This window comes from Protopterus annectens, chromosome 3.part1 (genome assembly GCF_019279795.1).
Source record: "Protopterus annectens isolate FY-2018-M chromosome 3.part1, PAN1.0, whole genome shotgun sequence".
NCBI classification, from domain to species: Eukaryota; Metazoa; Chordata; order Ceratodontiformes; family Protopteridae; genus Protopterus; species Protopterus annectens.
This window is the reverse complement of record NC_056732.1, coordinates 171386059-171410276: the sequence shown is the minus strand read 5'-3', so window position 1 is coordinate 171410276 and position 24218 is coordinate 171386059. Positions and strand designations below refer to the sequence as shown.

The following is a 24218-nucleotide window of genomic DNA, read 5'->3' as shown; positions in this document are numbered from 1 at the left end:
GGACCATACCTTTAGTATTGTATGCAGTTCTGTATGTCATATAGGAAGAAACATATCAAGTGACCATAAGGAAGTCAGAATAAAACTACCAGAAAGACCCCTGGGTTGAAGATGAAGGGATATGACCAAAGACTTGAGGAGCTAGAACTAGTGTCACTTAAGACCAGAAAAGACTGGGGGAAGCACATTTTGTTGCACAAAATCCTGCCAGGGAAATGTAAAGGTGGCATTCTGGACAGGAAGCCAGAGGTGTAAGGGGGAGGACACAGACAGCTCTCAGTTGCTTTAAAAGTACTTTTTTTTGAAGTGGTTTGTTTGTGAACCCATGAGATGGACTTGTGGCATAAGTGGGTGGAGAGGCAATCTCTAGAGATAGTAGAGAAGTCATGTGACATATGGAAATAGGGTAAAGGGTGGAAGGTTGAAAGTTATGTCACTTAAAATGGCAGAGTAAATGTTATTGATGTTCTTCATGTTTCACTGTTGCAGTCATCACCTGTGGGTTATCCCTGCTGTGGTAGCCCTTGGCAGACCCGAATACCAGAGTCAGTGTTTTTGTGCGTCGGCTGCTGTCGCCTGTAGTCTCACGTCAGGTCGTCAGTACTGTAAAGCAAGGCAGCCGACATCATTACATCAGTCTTTCTTGCCACGGAGCCCGTAGCAGAAGCAGTTTGCATGAGTGCCGGTCGGTTGCTACCAGAAGTCGAACTTCAACACAAAACGTCTAAAGCTAAGTACCCCGTTGGGAACCCTTTTTTCTTGCTCTAACCAATGTTCGAAAAAGTTAAGTTGTCTCACCTGTGGAAAGCAGATCCCACACAGGGACTATTCCTACTGCATCACTTGTTTAGGCCCAGACCATGCCGTCCCTCGTTGCCGGTTCTGTGGCCTCTTTAATGCGAGAAACATTCGCTGTAGAGCTCTTTTTATAGACAATTATTTTCATATTCCATCTTCGAATTCTGATATGGCATCTGTCAGCCAACAATCCACTGATATTCTGAAAAAACGTAAAGATAGAGACAGGCCACACAAGGCTAAGCCTTCCAACAACACTACCACTAAGCAAGTCGTCAGTTCTCCGGAATTCAGTGAGGCGCATTCAGAGCCCCTAATGCCTGACTCTCTTTCTACGCAGGCCTCTGCCGAGACCCTTTCGGAGTCTGGTATGCCGCAGAAATCCACTTCATCTTCCAAGCATTTGGCTGTCTCTGCCTCAGTTGGATCCTGAGCCACAATGCAGGCACCAGCTTCCGAGGAGGCTGTTTGCACTACTGATTCTAGACAAAAAACAACGTCTTCTCTTCCAACTACCATTTCTCAGAGACAGATGAATTCTCTCAGGCCTCAAAGCCAGGCCACTCTTCGGAAATCTGCTTCTAGCCATCATCTTGCTACTGCTCCCCCACCCCAAATTCAAATGCTTAAAATGGCGGAGGATCTCATCTCCATTATCCGAGGTACTCAAGCCCCCACCCCAAAATGAAAAAGGCTTCCTTCTCCAGAAATTGACAGACCAAGAGTCTGAGGAATCTGATTATTCTGCCTTTGAAGATGAACAACAGCCCTTAACTGTTTGAGTTTTCAGATGCAGAGGAATCCATCGCCTCTGCCTCCCCTCCAGAGGACTTTTCCTTCGGGGAAACCCTCCACTCCCTCAGGGAGCATTTTCATTGGGAATCTCAGGACTACCCACAGTCAAAGAAACAACTTAGAGAGTTTCTGGACCTGCCCCAGCACAAACCCCTGGCCATCCGGCCTATTCTAGAAGTGGTGCATGATGTTTTCCTTGAATCCAGCATAGCCTCTGATGCCCTGCCTCCTGCTCCAGCTAAACCTTACAGGTACTACAGAGTACCGGATTCTCACGAATACCTCTACATGAACCCTGCTGCAGATCCTGAGGTCATTACACAGGAACCCAAAGGAGCTCAGACTAGTTCTGTCAAGAATCCTCTTCCTTCTGACAAAGACTCCAGAGCTCTGGACAGATGGGATAAGAAAGTATACACCTCTGCAACCTTGGCTAGCAGAGCACTCAGTTGTCAGTTCCATATTTTAAAATATCAACAACACACCTTGGAACAAATAAAGCAGAAGATTGCTACCTCTCCTGATGGTGCTAACTCAAAAGAGCTGGCAGAATTACTTCACTTTTGCTGGTCAAGTGGCCAGGCACTCATTGCATTGTGGATATGATGCCCTAGAAGCCTCTAGCAGGGCAGCAGTGACAGGATCTGTTGTTAGAAGACATGCGTGGCTGAAGGAGCAACCTCTCCCTGATCATGTCAAGTCTAAACCTATTGATGCACCCCTAGATAAGGAGCGCTTGTTTGGGGAAAAAGCAGAAGAGGTGCTTTTAAAAGGAAGACAAAGCAAAATCTATGCAAACAGTAAAATATTTCTTTCAAGTTCAACTGCCCAGATTCAGCAGAAACTTCCCCTCTAAGCATTGGGCCTTCCCTGCAGGGACAGGACATCCAGGCCCATATCCCAGGGCCAGCAAAGCAGCAAACAATGGACCACTTCCACCTCTAAGGCAGGGAGTTCTAAGCCAAGCTTTTATGGTAAACACTCACAATGACTCTGCCCTCCTTTCACTCATCTAAAATTAGGAGGAAGGCTCACCCTCTTCAAGGACAATTGGGTCTCTATAACTAAGGACCAATGGATATTAAAAATCATTTCTCAAGGATACAGATTCTACTTCAACGAACTCCCTATTCCAAGAGGATACTCAGACCTCCCCCCAAACCAGTGGACAGAGGCATTAAAACAGGTAACGGATCAAACCTTGTTCCCAGAAACGAGGGCACTTGGCACCCCATCCTGGATCTGTCCAAACTGAACACTTCCTTGGTGGTCCCCAGATTCAAAATGCTAACCTTGCGGCAGCTCCTGCCTGTGCTCAGATAAAATGCCTGGCTGATGACACTAGTCCTAAAAGATGCCTACCTCCACATCCCCATCCGGGAATTGTGCAGAAAATGCCTGCACTTCAGAGCAGGCTATCAACATTTTCAGTTCTTTGCACTGCCCTTTGGCTTATCTACTGCTCCCAGAGTATTCACCAAATGCTTGGCCCCGGCTGTAGCATTCTTGCAGACAGAGAAATATACAGATTTATCCATACCTGGATGACTGCCTCATTCAGGCAAACTGCAAAGAAAAGTTGCTCCAGGATCTTCTGTTTGTCAAAAAACTCTTAACTTCCCTAGGGTTCACCATCAATGAGAAAAATCAAGGCAAAATCCCAAAAGGAAGATTGTTTTCTTGGGAGCAGTGCTAGACACACAAACCCTAATGGAACTTTCTATCCCCAGAAAGGCAGAGCTTCCTGCCTCTCTACTTCACCCAGCTGGCTTCCAGAAGTCACCTTACTGCGAGGAAGGTCTTACAAGCCCTGGGATACATGGCATCTTGCATCCGTCTCACCAGGCTTCACATGAGAAAGCTTCAGTGGTACTTAAAGAACCTTTGGTGTCAGCACTCTCAGTCCCTGGAGACCACTATCCCACTGATTCCTTGCATAAGGGACACATTTCTCTGATGGGCAGAGGCCTGTGGCATGAACAAGGGTCTTCCCTTCATCCTCCGCGCTTCTGGCCAGACCATCACCACCGACACCTCAGATGTAGCTTGGGGCGCTCACCTAGCTGGCAGGTGTACCCAAGGGCTTTGGAATGTCCAGCAACTTCACTTGCACATAAAACAGAAAGAAATGATGGCAGTGCAAAACGCTCTAACTTCCTTCCAACCCCATCTCAGGCCAGGGGTCCTCCTTATAAAAACAGACAACACCACAGTAATGTGGTACATCAACAAGCAGGGGGACATACAATCTTTCCCCCTGTGCAGGTTAGCCATGAGTCTGTAGCCTACAGCCACCTCCATGGGGCTCCACCTGATTACCCAATACTTACCAGGGATCAATAACACACTGGCAGACTACCTAAGCAGAAACTTACTGGACCCCACGAATGGCCACTTCACAGAGAAATCTTTCTGGAAATCACCCAGGAGAGGGGGACCCCAGAGGTGGCCTTCTTTGCCTTGCACTTCAACCACCAGCTGCTCAAGTTTTTTACCAGGGAGTATCACCTCCGAGCATGGAAGGTGGATGCATCAAGCTTCCCCTGGAGCTCCCTCTTTGTGTATGCATACCCTCCTCTGCCCCTTATTCCCAAGGTTTGGATCAGAATAAGAGAGGAGAGACCAAAGGCCATCCTCATTGCTCCAGATTGGCCCAGGTAGCATTGGTACCCCTTACTATGCAGTCTGACCTTACAGCCCCCAAAGCTGCTTCCCCTAAGGTCAGACCTCCTGACCCAGGAGAGGGGTAAGGTACTGCACCCAGACCTACAGACCCTCAAACGTTCAGCATGGCTCATACAATAAAAACTAGCAAGAAGTCACTGTTAAGCAAACAGGTCCTGGACATCATCACAGAGCCCAGGAATGCCCAGCACAAGAAAATCATATGCTGGAAAGTGGAAAAGATTCTGCTCCTGGAAAACATCAAAAGACGGCATTACCTCCAAACCTTCCATCCCTCTCATCCTGGATTACTTAGCAGAGTTGCTCAATAGTGGCCTCTCCTTCTCCTCTATTAAAATCCATGTCTCAGCCATCTCTGCCCGTTATGATTCAGACGCACCCCTCTTCTCTCACCCTTTTAATTAAGCAATTCCTCAGAGGGGCTTCTAATATCAGGCTTCCCAGAAGACCTTCTACTCCTCCCTGGGACCTGAATTATGTGTTAGAGAAACTAACCTTACCTCCTTCGAACCTGCCGCTTCAACAGAATTGAAATACCTCTCCTGGAAGACTGCCTTCCTACTAGCTATCACCTCCACCCGAAGGGTCTCAAAACTTCAAGCTCTCATGGCTGTCGAGCCCTTTATAATTTTCCATGCAGACAGAGTCTCCCTAAGGATTAATCCCTCCGTTATGCCCAAGGTGATATCTGATGTGACCTTTAACCAGGCCATATACCTTCTCACCTTCTTTCCCAACCTTAAAAGAAGGGGGAAAGAATTCTGCACTCTTTAAGACATGCACAGACAACTCAGATACTATCTGGACCGTAGTAAACCCTTCAGAAAAACTGACCAGCTGCTTGTCAGCTTTGCCCCAGGGGCAGCGGGGAAGCCCATCTCCAAACAATCCATTTTCAAATGGATCTCACATTGTATCCATTTTTGCTACAGACTACATGGGAAACCCATCCCTAAGTCGATCTGTACCCACTCCACTAGGGCAACCTCCACTTCCACTGCCTTTCTCAGAGGATTACCTACCAGGACATATTGGAAGCAGCCACCTGGACCTCTCTCCATACCTTTACAAAGCATTACCACCTACCTCTCTTTTCTAAGTCTAGGGCAGGGTTTGCCTCTGCAATTCTGCAGGGCCTCATGATCCATACCTAGGACTCTACCTATCCTTCCACCCTTTACCTTAGCTTTGGGAATCCTCCCACAGGTGAGGACTGCAACAGTGAAACACGAAGAACATAATACAGTTGTGTACACTTACCATAAATGTAGATGTTTGAGTGTATTCACTGATACAGTCTTGGTTTCCCTCCCTCCATCCCACTATTGACTGCTTCCACCTAGGGGGACACATGCTTCCCAAGGTGGCTCTTAACCACCAGGACCACTTCTCTCTTTTCCCTTGTGCTTCTGATGGGTTAGGGCAAGAAAACTGATTAATGATGAATGACATTGGCTGCCTTGCTTTATAGTACTGACGACCTGACGTCAGACTACAGGCGACAGCAGCTGGTGCACAAAAACATTGACTCTGGTATTCGGGCCGGCCGAGGGCTACCACAGCAGGGATAACCCACAGGTGATGACTGCAACAGTGGATACACTCGAACATCTACATTTATGGTAAGTGTACACAACTGTACTTTCCTTTCTGCTCATCAAACAAATGTAGTGTAACAATGTGCACTCTTGGTCTGCATATTCTGTTTTTTCTAACCAGGCCTTTAAGAATGAAATCAAATGTCACCATTTCCTCCAACTTTTTCTGGTAAACTAAATGTATGCAGATGAGATCTTCTAGAATCAGTATTTAAACCATTTGTTTCTGTCAGAAACTGCGGTGGTGGTGCTGCGGTAGTGTTGTCGCCTCAGTTAGACATTGCCCGTTCGATTCTCAGTTAGAGCGTCTTCTGTGTCAACATGCATGAATGGGCGTTCCTTCATTGAAGGTTGTGAGTTAGGCCCGGCAAGCCAGCACGTAAAAATCTACTGCCAATCATTAGCGGACCGGAGTTCCACTGTGACGACCCCTAACCGGGAAAAGCCGAAAGACGCAAACAAATTTCTGTCAGAAATGGAGGTTTGATTTTTGAAGAATCCTAATTGTAATTTTTCCTTATGTTGTTATTCTGGAATGTTTTTTCAGGTTGGGTAGAATGTATCAAAATTATTGCTTTGTTGTTGTTGTTGTGTCTTTTGGCTTTTTCCGGTTAGGGGTCACCACAGCAGAACATCCAGTCCGCTAAGGATTGGTAATTGATTTTTACATGCCGAGTTACCAGCCCTGACGCACAACCTTCAACGAAGGTACGCCCATTCACGCATGTCTCCACGCAGAAGACACTCTAGCTGAGGATCGAACTGGGCAGCGTCTGACTGTGAGGCGACAACGCTACCGCAGCACCACCACCGTGGGTCATCAAAATTATTGCTTTGCGTATGCTCAAAGTAGTTTTGAAAGCAAGCTCTATTAGTGTTTTTACATTTTGTTTGAGATCGCTTGGGTTGAGCCATTAACTGAGCTTTTTCTAAGGTGAGATGTGCCATCCAGTGAAAGGTTGTGTTGGATCTTAGCAAGGTTATTTGCCAGCCAGTAAGCATGATGGATACTTTTCTTCTGTATCCATTTAATAAGTCTTCAAAGTGGAACTGGATTCAAAGCCTTTTCTTAAATTGTTTAGCATAAATGGTTTATTTGAGGGAAAAGTTTCACTGCAGTGGATGTCGTACAATGGATATGTTTATAGGACTGTGCACTGTAAGACGCTGTCCGGTTCGAATCTCAGCTAGAGCGTCTTCTGTGTGGAGACATGCGTGAATGGGCGTACCTTCTTTGAGGGTTGTGCATCAGGGCTGGCAACTCGGCACGTAAAAATCAACTGCCAATCATTAGCGGACCCAGAGTTCCGCTGTGGTGACCCCTAACTAGGAAAAGCTGAAAAGACACATGTTAGAGCTTTCAAATGAGCAGTGCAGGTGTATGTTTGGGCCCCCGAAGCAGATCCTCATAGTATTGCATTGAGGCTAAGCAGGAGTTGTGTTATTACTTAATGTATTCAGGAAATAGAAGGTAGAGTACTGAGGCTACTACATACCTCCTCATCCCTGAGTGCTACAGTTCTTGATACTGGACTGTAATAACAAGCAAGTGCGGAAAAAGGAGCATTTGTTTATTTCTAGCAATTTAAAGACTGCATGTATTAGAAAGGAATCTTTGTATAGGCTTGCTTCAGTTTTTAACAGTGTAACTCTAAACATATTTAGAAATGCCTATCTTTATGAAAAAAACAAATATAGCTAGAAGATGCAAGGGAAATTGTGACAGCAGAAATCCCAGTGCTATGTCAAAAGATGGTAGTTGAGAGGAGTGATAATGTAGGGAGGTAGTGCGAGTTGGTAAACTTTCATACAGACTTCATGGTCTGCTGGTTAAGTCCAATTCAGTATATATTTTGCACCCAGTTCTGAAAAAAGGAAAGTCAATTCAAGGTTAAACACCTGATCATAAATGCTATTATGGTAAATCTTTATTTTAATTAAACATCCTTTTAAGCTCCGATTGGTAGTTAGAAGATTGTTTTGCTAAGAAACACTAGTTTATAAAATCCATCTCATACTGATTGTACTGCATTGTAGTAACCATTGGGGAGTAAGCAGAAATGAAAGTTGAATGATCAACAAGGGGGTTGCATCTTGTAAAATAAATATATGAATATATGTTTTAAGTGGTGCATTGTGTACATTTTAGTACGTTATGTTTTAGAGACCTCTGTTAAGTACTAGGCTATCGGCCCAAGGGCCTATGTAAGCCTAGCCAACAAGGTTCCTTGGCTTACGCCAACCAAGAAAGTTATTTTCCTGTGCCACTGTCGAGCAGAGACACAGAAGTGATCCCCGGGGTATATTTCCTATTTCCCATCCACTCATCAAGATTTTTCTTGAAGAGTGCTAATGAAGGACTTTGCTTGACGTAGATGGGTAGCCTGTTTCAGAGAATGGGAAGTCTCTGGGACAGGAATCTATCCCTCCAGCATGTCCTGTTTATTGTGGTGACAAGGTTTAGGTCCCTAGAGCATGTAGCTCGGAGGGATTGGGATTTCTTTAGGTGTAGCATGTCCAACAGCTCTGGGTTTGACATAGCTTTATATGTTAGGCAGAGATCACCTCAGAGTAGGCGATATGCTACAGAGTAAAGCTGGAGTTTTTTGAGACGGTCAGTGTAGGGCATTTGTTTTAGGCCAGTAATCCTCTTTGAGATGTACTTCAGAAATTTTATGCAAATTTGTATAATGCAGAGAAAAGTGGAAAACAAGAAAGAGCACTAATGGAAATATAAATATTTATGGAAGACTTAAGTACGCCAAAGTTAGAGGTAGATTATAATGTTTAAGGGTCTAGCTTGATATTGGTACACAACTAGCCATGATGTTCACTGGTCTTTTGTCAGCTGGGCAAGTGCGTGTGTGGTGCTGCAAATTCTGTTTTGCTACTTACTTCTAAACTGCGAAGTACCAGTTTTTGTAACTGCTGTGTAGTTCTTTGGTGCCCACTAAAGGAGGCATGCGCATCGAGCTGTACCTTTGCTACATTTAGACTATCTGATAATGTGGAACATTAATATTTTTCTTCTGTTTTGTTTGATTTAAAACCAAACTGTGTGTTTTGGATTCTTGGTTTCCTGTGTTCTTTTTGAGTGTTATGTTAGCACATTGACAGACAGTCTCATGCACTTACAGGAGAAAGAGTAGCAAAGTGACTTGTAAGCTCCTAGCAGTACTGGCTGTGTGCTGGTTGGGATTACATGTACTGTAGTAGCTAGGTTCTAAGCTCCTAGCAGTACTGGCTGTGTGCTGGTTGGGATTACATGTACTGTAGTAGCTAGGTTCTGCTGCAGTTTTATTAGCATTTAAGGTGATAATGGAAAGTGTCTGTGACGTATATGAAACAAGACTGGTGCCATATACTTGCTGAATCTGTCTTAATTTAGAGTTGTACTTAATGGAATTGTTTGGGATGTCAGCATGTTTTTTGTCACTTGAAACTAATTGAGGTGACAAGTCCATCTGTAACATAAATAGCAAAAACTCCAATATTAAAATGGCAAAGAAAAGTGGTAGAAGGTAAAACAGCTTTGAAAAAGGTGTTAGACCTTCACTCTGTCACACTCAAGATGCTTCATTTTGCCACACTTTTTGGTTTATAACAGCATTTAAAGTAGGATGTTACTCAGAGGGACACTTTATTGCTGTGTGACAGCAATAAAGTATTTTTTACTGATTTTCTAAGTCTTTGAAAGCCAAAGAAACACTTTGCGCTCTTAAGGTGTAAAGCTCCATGCATTGCTATGAAATATGAACAGGTCTCACCATTCTGGATGTAGATGCTGAGATAAAGCTCCCAAGGTGAATTTCTTTGCATCCTTGTCTGTAATGCATAATAATTTCTTAGTGCATGGAGCAATTACAACTTTGTTCAATGCTGCTGTATCGCGAGACCCAACCTTAATGCTTAGAGGGGTGCTTAATAACTGTTAAGCCCCCTTATGTGCTGTTAAGGTTGGGGCTGCACTAAAGGCAGACAGCACTGGCCAGTAAACAGCAGTAGCAGGTAGAAACAATTTTGTTTCAGCTTCTGTTTCTACCTGCTGTCTGCTAAACTGTGCAGGGCGTTTTGAATTAAACAGCTTCCCTTACACAGGGAATGCGTAATAACATGAACCACTCCCCATCTGCTTTACCATCTTTAAAGCTAACACAACACATTGTGTTCTCTCTTTTTTTGTTAAACGTACTACTTTTGACTAATTTGTATTGTATGGAAAAGATAAATCTCCATGCACTACAAAGAGTTATGATGGGAACCCTGATTGTCTGTTACTTATGTGCTCTCAACATGGATGCAAAGATTCCTCTCTTGAGCTTCACTCTTGAGGAGAATGTCTTGGCATCCATGTGCTGAACACATAAGTAAGTTAAGATCAGCGACCCGATCATAACAGAGACCCAATTATAACTTTGCCTCACAGTTGTACTGTGCCTTTTAAGTCTTTGTTATGTTTTAAGACTTACATTAAACACAGTGAATTGGAGGTCATAGTATTAGCTGTTGATAAATGTATTTGACATGAGCTGGTACCCCAGTTTTGCAGATGTCAGTATGGCATTTTATGCTAACAGTATGATTTTCTTAGTATGTGATTATGTTCTGTCTCATTAAAAGGGTGTGGCTGTAACACGTGTCACGTAGGCCATTGTCTTCATTTCTTTGGCTTATGGAAAACCAGAACATGATGGAATTTATTAAAAAAATTCCATCTGGAACATATTTTAGCAAGCAGAATTCAGTTACAGGTGCTGCAAGAGTTCTTCCTGTACACATTGAAGACTGAAGTGCTAAGATAAATACAGATGGTGTTTAAAGGTACTTAAGTGACTGTTACGGGAGTTGAAACGTAGTATCTGGGTGTAGGATAAAGTTGGAGTAGAGAAGGACGTAACATGGTTGTTAGAAAAATGAGACATTTGAACGAAGGTTGAAAAGTGAGCTACAGAGCAGCCTGATCATCTTTGTGAAACAAATAAAAAGTCTGATGTAGAAATGGGATTGTGACGAGAGTATGGCAAAGAAAGAGAAAGTGAATGAACTGAAACAACATTAGCAGTGTTACAAATTGCAGAGTATTTTTTGTTCTCTAGTCTTACTTCTTGAAAAGCCATGAAAATAGTGTGCTCAAACTACATTTGGCCTGAATGATAGTGATAACAGTTGTGCAAAAAAGAAATTGAAAACCTTCATACATTTTGTTTCTGACTGCTTGTAGCATCTTTCATCAGAAGAAAATTGCCACAGCCTTTCTGATAGTCATTATGGTTCAGCGCCAAGGGGCTGGTCAGAAGAGTTGGATGAACATGGGCAAACCTTGTATGTCAGTGACTATACTAATGAAAAGGTACTTTGGTTCTTTTTCTCCCTCCTGTTTTTCCTTCAGTCTCTTCCAGAGTGAAATCCTAACAAGAATTTTCTTCTCACCCTTATTTTGCCAGCTTACACTGCAAAAAATAAAAAATAAAGCTTTGCTGTCTGCTTTGTGTGTGTGCATGTTTTTAAAAGTAGAGTATCAAAATTAAATTTGAATTTGATTTGATGTTTACCTTGGACTTAACTGCACTGTAGTGGTCATTTAGTGTTGAACATCTATAAGGGGAAGAATCAACTTTTGGCATTAGGGTAAAAGAGTAGCATTCCAGTTTTTCAAAGAAATTGCTTACTGATGCATACAGTTTGTAGAAAGTAAACACGCATATTGGAAGCAGTGTTGACACCAAAGTATTGATGTATCTTAAGCAATGACACCACTAAAGAAAGCAGAGTGACTGTCAAGTGAGTAATAGCATACACTTTTGTAGATGCATAGAGTGTGTTTATTGTTGTGAGAGAGAGAAGGAAAGCAAAGGATTTTGGGGAGCAGATAAGTTTTTTTCTCTTTTGGTACAGCTTTATTGTGATGATGATAGTGTTGTAGGTTTTCAACTTTATTCATTGTGCTGCATTTGTTCAGACCCCAAATTCTCCATTGGCCTTCCCACATTCTGATCATAGATCTTTCATTTACAGTTCTTAGCCACTGGCGTGCCTAATGGTTTTGCAAGTCTTAATAAATATTGAAGTGCCTGACATATGTTATCTTGTCATAATGAACTCATTTTGTGTCCCCTGAATACATTGGCAAGCAAGTCTGTGTTGTACAGCATGTGTACACACACTGGTGTCAGGATGTTAACTTTTCTGTATAGTTGGCTGTGTTCTTAAAAATGTATGTTTTGTAACCAGGGTGTGTCCCGATACTCAGCCCGTTTGCTGGGGATACCTAGAAAGAAAACCCTTCACTGTACTTATCAAGAAGGTGGTGTTAATGTATAGTAATTTTAGTGCCATAAAATAGTTACCTGGATGTACACATTGGGTACATGTTCCGGAACCACAACTGCAGTAGACATGTCCAGTTGACAGCGTTTAGCCCATGATGAATTTTTATGTACATAGCAGGTAATCGGTCTGGGACTTGCTACTGATCTAAGTTTTTTATGTAGTATGCATGAGTTTGAGTCGTCAGTTTTGTGAAGGAGAGGCTGTTGCTTGGTAATTATGGAGGGAAGGAAATGGCTAGGTGTAGTGAAGCTGAGTTTTGGATGGAAGTGGGTATTTGTTTAAGAGAAGAGCAGAAAAAGTAATCTATTTCATATTACTACAGTGGGTAGTGGTCCTTCGGAGACTAAAAGAAGAAAGGGTACTGTGAAGCACGTAGATGACTGGTTACGTTTGATTGGGGAGTGAGCAAAGCAGGAGTTAAGGGGAAATAATCATGCTGTTTTGGACAGCAGACAAATTAAGTGAAGGGTCTTTTTTGTGATGTTTCAGTGTTTCATTGAAGATGATGGGTATTCTGCCATCAGACTGATGCTTGCTTCAACCACATTTTTTTCAGGTCATCAGATGACTCTTTCCCTTGCACACGATGAGGAACTTGTATCCTTCATAGGTACATATAGGAACATAAATGACTCTTGCCTCTGAGCATTTCTCAGTTTTTGTTCAGCTTGTTCAGCTCATGTCTGATCAGTTCACCCCCTTGATGCTTAATGAGTTTGATGCTGTTTTCTTTAAATCTGTTGTTGATCTGCAGAGGAGGTCAGTAAAAGGTCAGTCTTAATGAATCCTCCTTGTCTCAGAGTAGTCATTTTGGCTTTGACTCCATTGTTGTCACTGTCTGCAGTGACACTCTTGTTTATGTTCCTGACATCAGTACATGGACAAAAAGGTGTCCATAAAGGAAGACGTTAACCTTTGTCTTCAGTTCTTTTTTGCTGTTTAGCCTTTGTTCTTCATTTTTCTTGCTGTGACTATTAATATTGTTATGGATTTATGTTAGCCTCATTTGTTATCACGTTTTCCTTTCCTTTGATATGTTCCACCACTTTCATTAAGCTAAACCTGTTAGTTCACTGTTATGCATAGAGAGAGAAAATGGCCTTCTGGGACAAGTGTGCAATCCATATGCACAGACACCTGAAAAACTACTTAATGTTGCTAGTTTAGCTCAACATTGTGGTGCAGTTCTTGGTTGATTTGAGGGACTTGAAAGAAGTGGAGGAGACAAATTCCTCCATGTCATCCTCATCGTAATAAAAGATAAAACTGCAACATGGGAATTCCAAGTCATTCAAGCATATACAACAGCATTGTTTGGTGGCAGGACAGCTTTAACTTCCCCGTAGTAATCCATCTGGAACTGACCTTCCATCTCTGTTGTTACCCTAGTGTCAGAAGTTGTGGAGGCCATCCTTGATGTTCACTTGTCAACTTTGAAATCATTAGAGTACATCAAATCCTCAAACTGAGGAATTTGATTACAGTCCTGAAGCTGAGGCGATCACCTTTCACAGACAATCAATCTCTAGATTTTGGCCCTAGGTGACAACCTTGAGCCATCCTCAGGGCAGAAGAGTTCACTGACTCTGTATTAAATACTGCCATTTGGGTGTCTTAAGTGACTAGTTTTATGAAACCCTTAGTGGCAACTTCAGCAACAGCATTTTCAGCAATTCTTCCTCATGGTTTGGGTTGTAGTAATAGTCTTGGCTGTACTGTGTGCACCTATCAGAGACTTCTAAGGGTTCCTAGGTACTGTCGGGGAGGGGTCCAGATAGTCAATCCATTGTTCACTCTCTGTCTGACCTGCTAGAGGAGCATACAGAGTTTCAAGATTCTAATAAAATAAATAAGTAACCATGTAAGTCCACGGGACACAGTTACTTGTTGTGGATGACTATAGGAGCAATATCTGGTTAACTGATTTGCTCAGAGTCGCACAGTAGGATGGAGGTTGTGGGCAGGACTGTTGCAGTGTGCAAGTCTCCCACTAAATAGTGAAAAATTTATTTGACTTGGAACCTAATAAGGATGAAGATTTGGACTATATGGAGCCACACAGGTGATCAGTATTCAGCTATTTACTTTCCGCCATAGAGCAGTGGTAGACAAAAAGACAACTCAGATGGGCCATAGTGTGGACCTTCCTGAGTCCCTTCCAAAGGTGCTACGTCTTCTACCCATCTTAGTCAGCAATGAAGAGGACTTTGGATGCATTTCTCAGGGCTAATGGAAAATGCCTCTTCTCTAAAGGCTATAATTTTCTGCATCCACTGTGTAGCTGCTGTGTCATTGGCTCTGGTGGTTCATGAAACACAAGCCCCATAGCCCTTCAGTGATCTATCTTCAGAGCAGTCTAGGAAGCTAGATTGCCAAGGTAAGAAAATCTTGTGGCACATTTGGGCATCCAATTAAAGTGCACTCTTTTTTTTTTTTTTTTTTTTTTCCCCTCTCTTAAACAAGAAGCATCTTTATTAAATTATCATGTATGACATAGGCAATCTTACATTTATATAAATGAAAATAAACCATAGCGATACAGTGTACATTGCAAACATTAATTATAACCATACCGACACAACTGTAGCTGCAAACGTTATACATCACTTATCCGGTCATTGTCAGTCAACCATTACATAACTTATTCAGATCCTGCCTTTTTTTTTAACGTCATTCCACATCTGCATGTATTGATCCCACATTTCACATTTTTTCCAATGTAATTTGCTCCTATCCTTTCCTAAAGATCCCAGTTCCAGTTGTTTTTATCTGTGTTACTATCTTCTCTACTTCCATTTTCTAGTAATTGCTTTTTTGGCAACCGTTATAGTTAAACTCAGCAAGACCTTACTATGTCTAGGCAATTCCAATTCTGTATCCTAGCTCAAAAAATCATTTCTCTAGTTACTCCAGTTTGCTCACCCAGCATCTCCGATAAAGCAGTCTGCAGGAAATCTTTAAAATTGTGCAACTCATTACCCTTCCAGAAAATATGTTCCCAGTTACTTCTTTCTTCCCTAGCATACCTCCAACATTTGCTGTCCGCCTAAGGAAAAATTCATTGGAGTTTACTTGGGGGATGAAAATACCTATGTAAACTCTTCCAGGCAAAGATCCTAAATCTTCTAAATTTTGTTGCATATTTGGGAGAAATACATACATCCCTCTATTTCTTTGTGAATTGTTATGTCATCTCTCTTCCCATTCCTTCCTAACCTCCTCTGATTGATTCTTATAGTTATCATGCAGTATTTTATGTGCTGTAATAATAATTCCTTTCTTAACAACAAGTTGTGTTCCAGAGTCTACTAAAAACTCTACCAGTGCTGGCCTTTCATTTAGGACCCCCTATTTCTTTCTCTTTGCCTATACTCTGATATCAATCCTTGATATGGAACGCAGTCTTTAACCTGCAGTCCAAATAAGTTCTTGGCATATTCCCATTCAGTTACCTCTCTGTCTCAGCTTATTTGCTCCCAATACCTTGGTTTCTTTGTCAGTTTTCTCCAATAAATTCAACCCCCCTCTAGCCTGTTGTCAATATCCCTAATTGCAGTCATCCCTATCAGCAGAATCTCCTTTCTCCATTCCCATGTTGGCTTAGTTCTTAGAATACCTTTTGCTACTTTATGAATATAATATTCTGTGTGATTATTGTTGTTCTCCTTAAAGGTCTGCATCCAGAATCCCAGTCTCTCACTGTTAGTCTAGTTCCCTCGTTTCATCATAATCTCTTTCCACTTTGAATTATAGCTTTCTACTTGTACTGTGTATAGGAGCCTTAACTGTTGCTGTGAAATACCACTTCAAATCGAGTAATCCCAATCTGCCCTGTTCTGTTGGAAGAATCAGCTTATCCACCTTGACATGTTTTCTTCCCCTCCCAGATAAACTCAATCTCTTTTGGCTATCCACAACTTTTTATCTGGGTGATAAAAATATGCTTCACCTGTGTATAAGACTAAACGAACTAAAACATTTTAACTGCTTGTATCTTACTATTGATATCCACGTAACAGAGCTTCCATTTTTCTCAGTTTTTGTATTATCTTTTGTTTAGTCTCTTCCCACATATCCTTAGCTGTCACACTGGTATCATTTTTAATCCATACTCCTAAATCCTTCATTTTGTCATGCTCTCCAATAGCATCCCTCATTAAGCAGGTGCTAGATGTCATTCTGGAGACAAGGAGGCCTAGTACTAGAAAATCCTATGCTGAAAAGTGGAAAAGATACTGTTCCTCGAGCCATACTCAGGGGATGGGCACAACGATGCCCAGCTTACCTCATATTCTTCAGTACTTAACAGAAATGCTCCATAAGGGCCTATTTTTCTCATCAATTAAAATTCATGCCTCTGCCATTTCAGCACATTATAATACTGAGCCCACCCATCTTCTCTCACCCCCTCCTAAAGCAATTCCTTAGAGGGGCCAAAAATTTAAGACCCCCCAGGAGAGCCCGTACTCCAGCCTGGGACCTTAACTTTGTATTGGAATAGCTCACTCTCCCTCCCTTTGAGCCATCTGCAACTGCAGAGTTGAAATTCCTTTCTTGGAAAACAGCCTTCCTTCTAGCCATCACTTCAGCAAGAAGAGTGTCTGAATTACAGGCCCTCATGGCAGTGGAACCCTTCATTATCTTCCATGCAGACAGGGTTTCCCTCAGGACCGATCCTTCCTTTATGCCCAAGGTGGTGTCTAGTGTTGCCCTAAATCAGTCCATTCATTTGCCTACTTTTCTCCCTAATCCACAAAACAAAGGAGAACTAATACTGCACTCTGGATGTGCACAGACAACTTAGATTTTATTTGGACAGGACTAAGCCTCTCAGAAAATCTGAAAAGCTGCTAGTTGGCTTTGCTGCAGGGGCAGAAGGGAAGGTCATTTCAAAGCAAACCATTTCTAAATGGATAGCCCATTGCAGTCATTTATGCTACAAGCACCATGGAATAGCTATCCCACAGGGGATAAGATCACATTCCACCAGGGCCGCTTCTACCTCTGCAGCCTTTCTCAGAGGAGTCCCTACCAGGGACATCCTAGAAGCTGCTACTTGGAGCTCTGAACATACCTTCACCAAGCATTACCACATGCCTATTTTTTGTAAATCCACAGCTGGTTTTGCCACTGCAGTCTTGCAGGGCTTAATAGCTGGCGCTAATGCTCTCTAACGTCCTCCTCCCTTTCTTAGCTTTGGGAATCGACCCAAATGTGATGACTGCAACAGTGAAACACGAAGAATATAGTACAGTAATGTACACTTACCATATATGTAGATGTTCGAGTGTATTCAGTGTTGCAGTCCTGGTTACCCACACTCCAGCCCCCTCACTTCTCTTGGTTCTATCTTTCCTTCTTGTTTGGTGTATTTAAGTTTTCTGGTGTATTTGCTTTTTGATGGTGGTATACCATAACATATAATTGCTTCCCATTGTGGGGGCACCTGCCATCTGGGGCAAGAAAAACTGATGTAATGGCATCGACTGCATGTTTTTTACCCCTGACAACCTGACGTCATGGAAGAGACCGTATCCAATGCAGGAATCCAAGAAGCTGGTTTTCAGGCCGGCTGAGGGCTACCTGCAGGCAGATAACCCAAATGTGATGACTGCAACAGTGAATACACGCGAACATCTACATTTATGGTAAGTGTACACAACTGTACTTTCTAAATATAATGCAAATAAAGGGGAGAAAGGACACCCCACCTGGTTCCTCTGCTCAAGTAGAGATTATAAGAGAGGACCCCACCACCTTTAATTTTTGCCTCCGATCCCTCATATATCCTCCTAATCAACCTTATAATTTTATCAGTGAATGCAAATGCTTCCATTTCTCTTCTCATAAAGTCCCAGCTCACTCTGTCAAATGCTTTCTCTGCATCAAGACCTACCAACAACAGTGGTATTTTCTTACATTCTGCTTCTGTCTGGATCATCAGTGTTCTGTTAATGTTGTCAAATGTTTGCCTATCCTTCACAAAACCACATTGATCCATATCTATCAATTTTGGCATCAATTTTCCCATTCTTTTAGCCATTATAGACATGAACACTTTATAATCATGATTTAGTGGGTCCCTATTAATTATGCGACAGTTTTAAAGTTCGAATGTCATATGTTCGACACCATATGATTGAACTTTAAAAAGTTCGAAGGTGAAAAGCAATGGCTCTGTACGGCGCAGAATGGGAAAATTTCCCTTTTCTGTACTGAAGTGCGATCTCGGAGTTGCTATATTTAAGTAGGTGGGGTGCAGGGGGGCTTGCCCCCCTGCTCAGAGCGTTGAGGTAAGTTTTTTTTATTATATTTTCGATGTTTCAAATTTCGCTCATATGTTGTCGAACATATGAGGTTCGAAGTTTTGAAACTTCGCATATATAATATAGACCCTTTTTAGTATTGAAATGGGCCTGTAATCTGATGGTCCTTTACCCTCTTTAGGTAGTACAGCTACTACCGCTTTCTTCCAGATGCTCTTCTTGTTTCACTGTTGCAGTCATTACATTTGGGTAATCTGCTGGCAGGTTGCCCTCAGTCGGCCTGATTAACAAAGTCTTGGGTCCTGTGTCGGTTGCTGTCCCTTCTTCCATGACGTCAGGGGTATAAAACATGCAGCCGATGCCATTACATCAGTCTTTCTTGCCGTGCAGTGCCCGAAGCAAGCAGTTCGCAAGTGCCGGTCAGCCGACTCCTGAAATTTTCGTTTTCAAGTTTCAGAACTGAAGTCTTCAACTAAAAAGCCAAGTACCCCGTTGGGGAAACTTTTTCTTGCTCCTTACCGATGTCAGTAAAAGTTAATAATTGTATTACTTGTGGGAAGCAAATACCTCATAAGGATTTTTACTTGTACTGTATTCCTTGCCTAGGCCCTGACCACGGCATACCTTGCTGTCGGTTCTGTGCTTTATTTAATCAGCGCACTATCCATCGTCGGTACATTTTTGCTTCTAAATATTTTGGATCACAGTTTAATTAACCAGAAATGACGTTGGTTAGCAATCCGACTACTGGAAAACCCAAAAACGCAAAGAAAAAGGCAGAGACAGGCCGTTGAGGTCCAAAACTGCCGATGGCGCTTCTCCTAAGCCAGTTCGCCGGTACTCAGTGAGGTGCTTTTGCAGCCCCTGATACCCGCTACTTCTGAGTCCGGTATGCCGCGAGATGCTTCAGTTATGGAACCCATGGATGTCTCTACCTTGCATGGGTCCGGAGCCGCTGTGCAGGCACCAGCTTCTGAGGGTGTATTCAGGCCTACAGATTTGTATATTAAACCGACGCCATCTTCAATATTAAGGCCAAAATCTCGATCTATGTCTAAAAAACCGGCACCTAGGCCACATGTGCAGGCCCCTATGCCTAAAAACAAATGATCAAAATGGCTGAAGATTTGATTACTCTAATCAGGAGTAGCCAACCCCCACCTTCAAAGAGGCCTAGCGCTGAACTTTGCTATGAATCTTCTGAACCGGATTCTTTTTCGTCTGACTCTTCTAATCAACAGGATTTGTCTATACCTACTTATGAGGACTCTGAAGCAGAGGATTCCATTCCTTCTGCTTTTCCCCCTGAGGATTTTTCTTTTGGAGAAACTTTACATACCTTAAGGGAACATTTCCACTGGGAAAGTCAGGATTTCTCTGAATCCAAAAAGAGGCGTAGGGATTTTCTTCTTCTTCCTCAGCATAGGCCTTTGACTATACCTCCTGTACTAGACATTGTTGATGATGTGTTTTCAGAATCTAGTATGGCTCCTGATTCTTTGCCTCCGGCTCCTTGTAAGCCAGACAGATACTACAGGGTTCCTGACTCCCACAAATTCCTTTTCAAAAATCTTGTTGCGGATCCTGAAACCATTTCTCAAGGCTCCAAGGGCATTAAGGCTTCTACTAGTCCTACCCCTTCTGATAGAGATTCCAGGGTGCTGGATAGATGGGGTAAGAAGGTTTATACTTCTGCAACCTTGGCAATCAGGGCTTTAAATTGTCAATTCCATATACTAAAATATCAGCAGCATGTCATAGGACTGCTTAAACAGAAAATTATGTTGATTTCTGACTGTGTGGAAAATAAAGATTTACAGGACTTATTGCATTCAGCTGAACAAGTTGGACACCATACTTTGCAATGTGGTTTTGATTCTTTGGAGGCCTCTTGCAGGGCTACTGTTACTGGGTCTGTGCTTAGAAGGCATGCTTGTCTTATGGAGCAATCTCTGCCTGATCATGTTAAAGCAAAATTGTTGGATGCTCCTTTGCAGCAGGACCATCTGTTTGGCAATAAGGCTGAATAAGTTCTAAAAAAGATGGAAGATGAGGCAAAATCTATGCAGACTGTAAAAGATTTCTTACAAGTACAACCTCCAAGATTTAGTAGGCACTGGCCTACTAAGAACTGGTCCTATCCAGTTCCTTCCAGAGCCACTTAGGCCAGACCCAGACATGCCAAAAGCACCAAGTTTCAGTCCCAAGGGACTTTCCGAACTAAGCAATGGGGTGCCCCCCTCTTCCAAATCTGGAAGCAACAAGACACCTGCCTATGGTAAACAGCCTCAATGACTTTCCTTTAGAATTACCAAGCACTTACCTTTTAGCCACCCCTTTGGGGGGGAAAGTGGCACTTCATGCAAAAAAACTGGCAACTTATAACCCAGGACAAATAAGTTTTAAATATAGTATCCCAGGGATACAGGTTTCATTTCCACATGTTGCCAACTCCAAACGGATGGCCAGACCTGCCCCCAAATCAGTGGGCAGAGGCTCAGAAACAAGTACTTTCCCTATTAAACATGGGGGCTATTCAACCGGTAACAGAAGAGGAAAAGGGACAAGGTTTCTATTCCAGGCTTTTCCTGGTACCCAGAAAAGACAAATCATGGCGTCCAATTATGGACTTGTCTACTCTAAACACTTTCCTGGACATTCCAAAATTCAAAATGCTGACTCTTCACCAGTTACTTCCTATGCTAGGCAAAGATGCCTGGTTGGCAACTCTAGATCTAAGAGGCATACCTGCATATCCCAATCGGGGAATCTTGCAGAAGATGCCTCCGCTTCAAAGCAGGCTTTTTGCATTATCAGTTCTCTGCACTGCCCTTTGGCATATCTACTGTGCCCAGGATCTTCACAAAGTGCCTGGCTCCAGTAATTGCATTTTGCAGGCAAAGAAATATTCAAATATATCCATACCTGGTCGATTGTCTAATTCAGGCAGAAAACAAGGCCATTCTTCTAAAACATCTGGCGTTTGTGAAAAGGGTTCTAACTTGTCTAGGGTACACCGTAAATGAAAAGAAATCACAACTAGTACCCTCTCAAAAAATAACATTCCTGGGTGCAAGCTTAAATACAAATGCCCAGATGGCTTACCTTATGCCAGAAAAGCAAATTCAGTTGGTGACTTACTTCAAACAGGTGGCCACAAAAACCCTGCTCTCAGCAAGACAAATACTGCAAGCCTTGGGGTTCATGGCCTCCTGCATTCTTCTAATTCCATGTGCAAGACTGCATATGAGGAAACTTCAGTGGTACTTAAAAAGTTTATGGAGTCAGCATTGTCACAGCCTGGAAACAATGATTCCTATCATACCTTGCCTGCAACTAGAGTTCCTTTGGTGGGCAGAGGTCTGCCACCAAAACAAGGGACTGCCATTCACACCACCACCACCTGCCGCCCAAACCCTAACTACAGATGCATTAGACTATGCATGGGGGGCTCATCTGGCAGGGAAATGCATTCAGAACTCGAATCAAATGCACCTTCATATCAATCACAAAGAAATGCTAGCTGTACAGAAAGCTCTGACAGCCTTCAAGGATTACCTTCATCCAGGTCAACTAATGGTAAAGAAAAACACCACCACAGTTATGTGGTACATAAACAAGAGGGGGGGGGTACACATTCCTACCCCCTCTGCAGACAAGTCATGGCATTGTGAAACACTGCCTTGAGCTATCAAGTACAACTACAAGCCCAATTCCTACCCGGAAAGCTGAATATTTTGGCAGACTAACTAAGCAGAAATCTCATGGACCCACATGAATGGAAACTGGAACCACAGATTTTCAACATGTTGACACGTAAATGGGGGAGCCCAGATATAGATCTCTTTGCCTCACCCCAGAACTACTAGTTGGACAAATCTTGCACAAGAACTCCTCACAAAAAAGCCTGGAAAGTGGATGCATCAGTCTACGCCTTTCTCCCTCTGCCTTTGCTCTCCAAAGTTCTACTAAAAGTCAAACGGGACAAACCAAAAATGATTTTGCTTGCTCCAGACTGGCCTCGCCAACACTGGTACCCACTCCTACGCAGTCTGTCACAAATTTCTCCATGGCACCTGCCTCAGGCACTTTCCTTACTGTCTCAGCAGAACAACCAAATTCTGCACCCTCATCTCCAAACATTGAATCTTGCAGCTTGGCTAATCACTTAAATTCCCCCTTAGCATCCCTCAGCAAACCTGTAATGGATGTCATTTTGGAGGCGAGAAGACCTAGTACTAGAAAATCTTATGCTGACAAATGGAAAAGATTCTGTGCCTGGAATCAATCTCAAGGGATGAGCACAGCAGTTCCCAATTTACCTCAAATTTTGCAATACTTAACTGAGATGCTTCACAAGGGCCTATCTTTTTCTTCCATAAAAATCCATGCCTCAGCCATTTCAGCTCATTGCAACACAGAACCCCACCCCCCCCTCTTCTCTCATCCTCTGCTAAAGCAGTGCCTCAGAGGGGACAAAAACTTAAGGCCACCCAGGAGAGCTCCAACCCCTGCCTGGGACCTTAACTTTGTATTGGAGAAACTCAATCTACCTCCTTTCGAGCCAGCTGCTACTGCAGACGTAAAATTTCTTTCCTGGAAATCAGCCTTCCTTTTAGCAATCACTTTGGCTAGAAGGATTTCTGAATTACAGGCCCTTATGGCAGTGGAGCCTTTCATCATCTTTCATGTGGACAGGGTGTCACTCAGGACCAACCCATCCTTCATGCCTAAGATGGTATCCAGTGTGGCTCTTAATCAGCCCATTCATTTGCCAGCTTTCTTTCCCAATCCACAGAACAAGGGGGAGCAGATCCTACATTCATTGGATGTACACAGACTACTTAGATTTTACTTGGACAGGACTAAATCTCAAAGAAAATCAGAACTGCTGGTAGCATTTGCTATAGGGGCAGAGGGAAAAGCTATTTCAAAGCAAACCATTTCCAAATGGATAAGCCATTGTATTCATTTCTGCTATAAGCACCATGGAAAACCTATCCCCCAGGGGATCGGATCCCATTCCACCAGGGCTGTATCTACTTCTACAGTCTTTCTCAGAGGTGTTCCTACCAGGGATATTCTAGAAGCTGCTACCTGGAGTTCAGTTCATACTTTCACCAAGCACTATCATTTACCAGTTTTCTCTAAATCCAGAGCTGGCTTTGCCACTGCTGATTTGCAGGGCCTTATAGCCGGTCCTAATACTGTATAAATCCATCCTTTCAACCTTAGCTTTGGGAATCTACCCAGATGTAATGACTGCAACAGTGAAACACGAAGAACATAGTACAGTTGTGTACACTTACCATAAATGTAGATGTTCGAGTGTATTCACTGTTGCAGTCCTGGTTACCCTCCCTCCAGCCCCCTGTTTTTTCTCTTTACTATGCCTCTCTTTTATTTTACTACACTTAAAAGCCTTTTTGGTGTATTTGCTTTTGTTTGGAGGTATATATTTTTTTGTTTTAAATTATTTATATATTTTGCTCCCTATTTGGGGGGCACCTGACATCTGGGACAAGAAAAACTGATGTAATGGCGTCGGCTGCATGTTTTACACCCCTGACGTCATGGAAGAAGGGACAGCAACTGACGCAGGACCCAAGACTTTGTTAATCAGGCCAACTGAGGGCAACCTGCCAGCAGATTACCCAAATGTAATGACTGCAACAGTGAATAACACTCTAACATCTACATTTATGGTCGGTGTACACAACTGTACTGTACTTTTCCTCCTCTTAAA

The 24218-nt window shown here is 42.8% G+C and overlaps 1 protein-coding gene across 9 annotated transcripts in view; it reads left to right on the top strand.

The window, feature by feature from the left end:
• ARHGAP12 (Rho GTPase activating protein 12) overlaps positions 1-24218 on the top strand; it is a 1910410-nt gene that overhangs the window by 852301 nt on the left and 1033891 nt on the right. For 6 of the 9 annotated variants that reach the window (XM_044066697.1, XM_044066699.1, XM_044066698.1 and 3 more), the window contains exon 4: positions 11098-11226. The exons of the other annotated variants lie outside the window; for them this stretch is intronic. In XM_044066697.1, coding sequence (XP_043922632.1) covers positions 11098-11226 — 129 coding nt within the window. The remainder of the gene's footprint in view (positions 1-11097; positions 11227-24218) is intronic. 9 annotated transcript variants of the gene reach the window in all.